This window comes from Bactrocera neohumeralis, chromosome 3, assembly GCF_024586455.1.
Source record: "Bactrocera neohumeralis isolate Rockhampton chromosome 3, APGP_CSIRO_Bneo_wtdbg2-racon-allhic-juicebox.fasta_v2, whole genome shotgun sequence".
Classification (NCBI taxonomy): domain Eukaryota; kingdom Metazoa; phylum Arthropoda; class Insecta; order Diptera; family Tephritidae; genus Bactrocera; species Bactrocera neohumeralis.
The window spans coordinates 29,167,799-29,176,607 of NC_065920.1; the positions used below are offsets into that span (position 1 = coordinate 29,167,799).

The 8,809-nt window shown below is 36.2% G+C and overlaps 2 protein-coding genes across 2 annotated transcripts; one reads left to right on the forward strand and one right to left on the reverse strand.

Moving 5' to 3' along the window:
* Positions 1-252: 252 nt before the first annotated feature.
* Positions 253-4,018, forward strand: LOC126752905 (serine/threonine-protein kinase TBK1). Its single transcript, XM_050463941.1, has 9 exons — positions 253-455; positions 523-1,549; positions 1,622-1,773; positions 1,836-1,963; positions 2,033-2,108; positions 2,577-2,701; positions 2,758-2,935; positions 3,003-3,287; positions 3,360-4,018. Exons 1-9 carry the CDS (start codon positions 372-374, stop codon positions 3,489-3,491), a joined length of 2,187 nt encoding a protein of 728 aa, XP_050319898.1. The 5' UTR covers positions 253-371; the 3' UTR covers positions 3,492-4,018.
* A 1,888-nt stretch (positions 4,019-5,906) lies between these two features.
* Positions 5,907-8,591, reverse strand: LOC126752904 (conserved oligomeric Golgi complex subunit 5). The gene is made up of 4 exons (XM_050463940.1): positions 8,498-8,591; positions 7,861-8,431; positions 6,721-7,791; positions 5,907-6,645 (listed from the first exon to the last, which is right to left on the reverse strand). Coding segments are annotated over exons 1-4 (2,217 nt in total). The 5' UTR covers positions 8,500-8,591; the 3' UTR covers positions 5,907-6,072.
* Positions 8,592-8,809: the final 218 nt, after the last annotated feature.

Genomic DNA, 8,809 nt, shown 5'->3' on the forward strand with positions numbered 1-8,809 from the left:
AACGCAATAGCAATCTGTGAATTTTTGTTTTGGTAATAAAATTATTAAACATAGTTGTAAAATGAATAAAATGTGTTGAAAATTTGTACTATACTCATTAAATTAGAAAAAATGCATTAATTTGCAAATTGTTTGTTCTGAATTAAACGATATAATCAAAAGAAAAATTAATTTCTTTTGAATTGTGTCTCCTTCAAATTTCTATCGTGATCGATTTTCTCGATAATTTCAGAAGTATTTTTCACCACCATTGACAATAATTTTTCTTTTCTGTGCATCATTTAACAACAAAGCAGATTTGTTAAGATTTTCTTATGGAAAATGATGTTTTAATGTTAGAGAATTAATTAAGAACAAATAAAACAAGAATAATGGCTTTTCTACGAGGATCCCTTAATTATGTGTGGTGCACTACAAGTGTACTTGGAAAAGGAGCAACTGGGTCGGTTTTTCAAGTAAGAAAAATATTGCATATTTAACTCGGGGAGTCACTAAAGATAATGCGATAATATTCTCAAACAGGGAGTTAATAAAAATACTGGCGAATCTGTGGCAGTGAAAACATTTAATCCATACAGTCATCTGCGGCCACCGGATGTTCAAATGCGCGAATTCGAAGCACTAAAAAAACTACATCATGAGAATATTGTCAAACTATTAGCAATCGAAGAAGATCAAGAAGGCCGCGGCAAGGTAATTGTTATGGAATTATGTACCGGTGGAAGTCTTTTCAATATACTCGATGACCCTGAAAATTCTTATGGACTACCAGAGAATGAATTTCTATTGGTGCTGGAACATTTATGTGCTGGAATGAAACATTTACGTGACAATAATTTAGTGCATCGCGATTTAAAACCAGGGAATATAATGAAATTTATTTCGGAAGATGGTCAAACAATATACAAGCTAACTGATTTCGGTGCCGCACGGGAATTGGATGATAATCAAGCGTTTGTTTCACTTTATGGAACAGAGGAATATTTACATCCTGATATGTATGAACGTGCTGTGCTACGTAAACAAATAAATCGTTCATTTACTGCAAATGTGGACTTATGGTCCATTGGTGTCACTCTTTACCATGTAGCAACTGGTAATTTACCATTCCGTCCTTTTGGCGGCCGTAAAAACCGCGAAACAATGCATCAAATTACCACAAAAAAGGCGTCAGGCGTAATTTCGGGTACACAACTATCCGAAAATGGACCAATCGAATGGTCGACTACGCTGCCATCATATTGCAATTTGTCCGAAGGTCTCAAGACATTGGTAACACCGCTCTTGGCTGGTTTGTTAGAAAAAAATCGAGAGAAAACCTGGTCGTTTGATCGTTTCTTCCAAGAAGTAACATTAATTTTGCGTAAGTTCGTTTTGCATGTTTTCTTCACAAATCGCACCACTTCTGTGGAGGTTTATCTCGAACCAGACGAACAAATTGATAATTTTCGTGAACGCGTATTTCTACAAACTGAAGTACCAATAGAAAAACAAATACTTTTATTCAATAATGAGCATTTGGAAAGAAAGGTGACGTCTTCTTCCATATGTAAGTGCCTACTCAGCTGTTCAAATAAACTTTCGGTTATTTCAATTATAATTTATTCTTTTTATTTTATAGCTAAAGCTTTTCCTAAAACTACAGCAGAAAATCCAATATTTCTATATAGTAATGATGACAATAATGTACAACTACCCCAACAATTAGAATTGCCAAAGTTTCCAGTATTCCCAACTAATGTGTCGGTTGAAAATGATGCCAGTCTTGCTAAGGTAAGTTTTTGCTATTTGGATCTGAGTGCATTTTAGTGTTTATTTTATTTATTTATGTTTAGGCCGCTTGTAGCGTTGGGCATGAATGCAAGAGACGTATTGACACCTTTACATCCATGGATATTTTAATGAAGCGTTCCGTAGAACAGTTCATAGCAATGTTAATAACAACTATAACTTTACTATTAAAGTATGTATCCTTTTATATTTTTGTAGCTGAACTTGCATTTAAAATTAAAAATATGTATTTTTTTTATAGAAAAACCAAACACTTGGAGAATCTGCTGACAACAACACTTGATTATGCTGATGCAGTTAAACGCATTGGGAATTTAGTAAGTATACAGATATAATGCGTATGCAATGTTCTGATATAAGTTTCCCACGAAGTTTTTGATAGATGATCAGCATGAAGAGCTGCGTCAATTTTTTTTTAATATCGATCTGAAATTTGCACACGACTTTTCTTTTCGATATCCAATTTCTATATCATATAGCTATCTAACAAAGTGAACGATCTAAAACTTGTTCTTGTAACGAAAACTTTTTTATTTATATTTCCACGAAATTTGCCATGGATTATAGTCCAAGGTAACGGTGTATTCTTGAAAAAAACTCAATAGGACGACTATAATATACTATTAGCTGCCATAAAACTCACCTATCAAAGTCAAATTCTTGTGTGGACTCTTTTGTATTTATGAGTTGTATAATGCAGCCGAAGTTAAATTTTTTTCTTATTTCTAATTAATACATTGTAGAGAAGTTTTATGATTTCATCTTATTTCTTTTTTTTATTTTAGACAAAATCGGACAATGAACTCAAACCAATAGTTTCGACTCTGTATGATCTCAAGCCCAATTTCGATGACGCTGCCGATGTTATAATGCAAATGTATAAACACTTCGTCGCTGAAGACGCTCTGAAGTGCGTACTTATATATTTAAAAAAAAAAAACTAAATTAAAAAGTTTACACTTTTAGTGATCAGTGGTCATCTGCCATGCACGGCAAGCGGTGTCCTTGTCGCACCAGGGCCAGTCCACGTGCGAAGTACTTGGTGGAGCGGCTGCGTGATTCCTGGCAACATTTGCTACGTGATCGCGCAACACGTACGCTTACCTACAATGACGAGCAATTCCATGCTTTGGAAAAGATAAAAGTAAGCGATAAGATAAGCCAACAATAGTAATCTCTTATTTTAATTGTCATCGCCTTCTCTTTGATAGGTTTTTCGTAATGGCGATCGCATCAAAGCTTTGCTAATTGATGACGTTAAACCCGCCGTAGCGCAAATGGCCGAATGTCTCGCCGATTGGTATAAACTAGCACAAACCGTCTATCTTAAAACGCAGATATTGGAAAAAGACGTACGAGACTATGAACGTAAATTGAACGACTTACGTGATGAGTTGTATCATTTGAAGTCGGAAATGAAAGTCGATGAAAATAGTAAAGCGTCTACAAACAATAATAATAAATTATCAAAGAACGTACAGAAAAGTCTAATTAAGGTATATACATTCTCATATATACATATATAAATATATTTCTGTAAATGTATAATTATTGTTTTTTTTTTGCAGAAAATTCACAAACAACACGAAGAAGTTTTACAAATAATGAATCAAAATGCAATGCTCATTAATCGGCTTAAAGAGTTGGGCATTGATTGCAGCAGCGTGAAGCAGTTTGAAACTGTGCTAAACAAAACGTAATCAATATTTTATTGAAGAAGTAAGATAAGACTGTGAAAATAACTACACGGACTCGGGTTTATAATTTTCATATTCTATGACAGTTTTCATATATATATGCATACAAAAGCTATTTACATATTCCTAAGCGAACACTATTTCTATTATTTTTTTACAGTACATGACAAAATATTATATACACTTATTCCATATTTGATCTTTTTTCCTGAGTCCTGAGTAAATCTGTTATAGAATATGTTTTCAGTAGACTTTGAAAAACATAGTTGCGTAACCATTTTATTGAGTCCTAAAATATCCAAGGACATCGCTTTATTAGCAACTTGTGAATCCAAATTAATGCTTGTTGCAGAAGTACCTTTAATTACGTATGTATGTTTTCTAAATTTCCGGTAGTTAAGTATGTATGTATGAACGTAAGAACATAATGAAATATTCTTAAAGTTGAATTTATTATAGCTTTTAATTAAGAAATTTTTGTATTCAAACTATTTTACCCAAAGCAAAACAATAATGATATCAAATGTGAACGTCTTATCTTATTATTGGTTATTCACTAGCTAGCACGTTGAACTTTGCTGATCTCTTACAATTAAAAGCGTAAAAAACGTTGACTTCGGTTCCACCGAGCCTATAATAATCGTTGTTGTAGTGGCAGAATCCATTCATTAAGCAATTTCGAGGAATGGTGCTCGTTGACAGTCCTTGATTGGACAAAAATCTGGATCCGTTCCGGTTACTTAGACCTGACTGGCGTCGGAACGGTTAACCACTAGCAATAGTAATATCACGTATATCAAAATGGCACATCAAGTGCTAATTGAGCCCGATAGGGCTGCACTCCTACCTACCTAATATCACGTAAGCTATTGCATGTGGTCAAAATTCTGGAGATTCATCCTACGTATTTCGAGCTCGACATCGCAGGGCCATATAACTTGTGGTTCACTACCTATAAGTCTGAAGGTCTGAGCATGTCTTGAGATGATCCCAAGTATTGAATGTGTTGCACCTAACCGAGCTGGTATTTGGGTTGAGCCTTTTACCTCATAACCAACAGAAAACTTTCCACTGACCGACATATAGTCAAAAATTAAAAAAATTATCCAAAGCTGGGCAATAATGGCACATTCATGAGTTTTACTGCGCCAATCACTTACCTTCGCGTACTCGAGAAATATATTGGCTCAAATGATACAAATATAAAGGGTGAAAATTGCAAAAGCGCGTTTCATTTACAAGGACATGGACGAGTTCTTGGTCTAGATATTTGCAATAAGGGCGAATTGATAGAATCTGGATCAGAGTGGCGGAAAAGTGAACTTATAGTTGTGAAGGTGGAGTGGATTTCGGAACACCTTGTTTGGAGTCGCAAAAAGGTCATTCATTGCCATATATAAAGAGGTAATAGTGTTGAACATAGTCCAACCAACACCACAGTCCGACAACTGCACCTGCCGTAAACGGATGTCTCTCCAACCTTTCTCGCTTCACGGAACCTTTCACTCTCCTGCACTAAATTCACAGCGATCATAATATTGCAATCGATGGCATTAAGATTCCGACTGTCAATAACCTTAAGATTTTACGTTTCGACAGCTTGTGTCCCTTCACTCCTCACACGACGACGAGAAAATCCTCACGACACTAGCCGGCAGCACATGTGGAAAAGACAAAGAAATATTGTTGGCAACATACAAGGCAATCAGCTGGCCGGTCCTTAACTACGCCGCAGTGAAACGCAAAGCCTTAGACATGCCAGAGCACTGCACTCCGCAATGTAACGGGACGCCTCCGATCGAACATCTACACAGTGAGAACAGTATGCTCCTAGTTAAGGAGTATAATGAACCCCTCTCCAAGCAGTTTCTTTTGGGATGTTTCCGCAGAATCCATGGTATTGCAATTACGCTTACAGAATGTTTTGACACATCCCTAACTATAGCAACGACAACACGGCTAGTTTGAGCACGATCGTGTTAGCGTGGTCTGTGCAAAATTCCAATAAATTAATATGAATTGCGCTAGCGGCATCTGGTATCCAGTTTTTGCTTTGGTTTCCCTTAATTGGCACTCAACGTGGAATACATACTATCCATGCCAAGACCGGCATTGGTTGGTCATGAGGATCGTATAATGGTAGTTTTTCACACTTTTCCACCCGGCACACTTCAGCATTATATATCGGCAATGCTAATATAAACTTGCGGAATGCAGCTACGCGCACACAAACATATTACTGTACCCTTCGTCTGATATGGTCATATTTTTCCGATTTTGGTTCACCTATTCTTTCTGATTCAATGCACATGTCCTTTTCTCCACAAGATGCTGCTCTTTTATCTGAATTACCGATATCGTACCGCTATAACATATAGCTGCCATACAAACTGGCTGATCAAAATCGAAATAAAGATATTTTTATAAATGCCCCTGCGAAAGGCATTAAGCTTCAATGCAAACAAAGTTTCTTCTTATTTTTGGTTATGTTTTTCATACAGCATATAATTAAATTAATGTAACAATTACAATTAAACGAATTAAATAATATTACGAAATTGAGCAGCCTTACCACTCAATTATATTATGATTTTAAAGCCTTTTCAAAAAATTCAACCATTAGTGGATACACATCATCATACTGTTCACTCTTTTTCCTTCGAACTTGATCACGGTAACGTTGCAATGCACCTGATATTAATTCTAACTTTTCACGGTCCGATGTATGCCCATCTAACCATTCCATCAAACGTTCATTCGACCAATTCGCGGTGGTATGCGGACTCTGAAGTTCGGCACTGGCATGACCGAACAATAGAAACAACACAATATAGCTGGGCACCAGTGAATCATTACCAACACTTTGCTTCACCAATTCTTGTGGAGGTTGTACAATTAAGAACGACATTGCACGTAGTAAGCGAGCAGAATTTCCCAAATCTGGCAAATTGGAGCAAATCGGCTTAAGTGCTTGTTCCATATGGTTGCAGTCATTATTTAGACGGTGGCGCCCGGCATCGCTGATTGGACGCAAAATGCTCATATTGTGCACAAATAACTCTATGCAACGTTTAGACAATTCATAACCACACTTCGCCACCATCTCTTTATCTTCGAAGGGGCCAATATGATTCTGCCAGACGCGGCTAATAAATTCCTGTAATGCAACATATTACGCAATAAATAAAACATAAATATTTTTCATTACTAGCAATTACAGAATGTTACGTACCTGCAACTCCTTCATGTACATTGAAGGGCCGACAGTAGATATTTTTTCGGAACTAAGTCCTGGTTCACGATGCATGCTAAGCAGTATAATACTAATAGTTGACAAAATTGAATCCATAATCTGCTGTAATATGGTGCCAATTAATATATTTGTTTGTTCCAAAGATTTCAATATTTCTTGCTGTGCCGAGGATTTTGATTTCGAAAATTGCACGTTCAAGTCGGCTAACATGCGACGCACGGAGTCTTTATAGTAATACAAAATATTCGCCAATATCACATTCTGTGTTTGCTGGAAATTTGGAATGTCAACTACTTGTTTGGAATCGGGACCCAATTTGATTTGTGACTCCAATTTAGTGCATAAATCTTTGCCACAAGCTATAAAAACCGCTCCAACGGAATTTGTTAAGCGCGCGTCTATTAGAGCAGCACTTAATTCTGTAGAAGCAACTCGTATAAATGCATCAACTGTTTCATTTGATGGTAAGTCGACACCAGCGAGACAAGCTTTCATATTTGCGGCACACTTGCTTATATAGCCCACTTCCAATGAAGAGAACATGTCATTATCGAACAGAAATTCACCGTTCAAACGCTGCTCGAAGCCACGGGCTGAGGTCAACAATTTTGCTAAGCCTTCTTGCAATGTTTGCGTTACATGAGCTGGACTCTCAGTAAACGTTTTGCGTAGTAGCTCTTGCACTGCAAACCAAAAATGGTTATGGACATCATATATTTCTGTTGAATCGAAGCCAAATTGTCTTATTTGATCCAAAGCGCGTTTTAACAAATTTACTTGTTCACAACTTTCATAAAGCTCTTCATATAATAGCCAGTGTAGTGATTTCCAAAATTTGGCTCTGAAATTTTGAGTCGTGGTCAGCATAGGTGTTTTTCCAGGACCACGAACTGTGCCACTAGGTTTGGGGGAAACGGTGTTACCACTTTTGGTCAAAACGGTAATATCCGTCCCAGCAAAACATTCTCTAAGTGATTGTTCTAAGTCGGAGATGTACGTTGCTACCAAGTTATCTAACGACTTTTGCAGTAAATTGAAGTTTTTAACTATCTAAGAAAATGTGGAAAATTGATTATACACTTTATGCACTGTGAGTGTATAATAATTTTAAGTTATTACCTTTAGAGCATTAATTACTAAAGCTTCATTCCTTTCCTGCAGACCTGTTACAAGTTGCATTTGTGTCAGGTTTCTTAACTTTTGTCGAGAGCTTATAACTTCGGCTCGAGCATTTTGAACGAAATCAATTTTTTTCAAATCTTCGTCATCAACCAATTGTCCAAGTTCATAATGAAGCTCTGCTTGTTTGAGCACATCCTTCGTAGAACGTAGTTTTGCTGTCAGTGTAAGTAATGTGCCGGCCGACCGCAGAAGGTGCGACAACTCATGCAATCGTCCCAAAATACGCGTTTGGTTATCGACCTGTTGGTATTGGGTATCAATTTGAGATTTCAACTTTTGTCCAGTTCCTCGAATTTGTTCCACATCGTTAGCTAAAGTATTGAGGGCAACATCGAACCGCCCAGCATGTGTTGCCTGCTGAAGTAAAGCATCATGTTTTTCGCGTACTTGGTGATGTAGATCGTCATTGACATTTTGCAAACGTCTTGTAAGTTCCTGAATTTGCTCCTGAATTGTCGTGTTGGCATCTATATTCGTGATAGATTCGTCATCTAATTCCAAATTAGACCTATGAATGATAGATAATTAAAATAACTATAATATTATACGCAACAGCGTTATGGCTAATAGTTACATTTGAGCTTTGATTTGATACAAGTATGAAGTATACAAATATCACAGATATTCCGCAAATTTGGTTTGCAAATCAAAACAGAATGAAATACGGGATAAAATGTAAATAACATTACCAGATGATTTGAATTTTTATTTAATAATTCTTTTCAATATAGGATTGCCAATGGTTACATTAATTAATATGGGAAATAACATATAATTTGTCCAGCTACGTAAGAAACCTAACAAATCAAACCAAAATTTTATTATAAATATTATAAGGCCAAAAACAAATTTTTTATTTAAATTTTATTATTTTATTACTAAAATT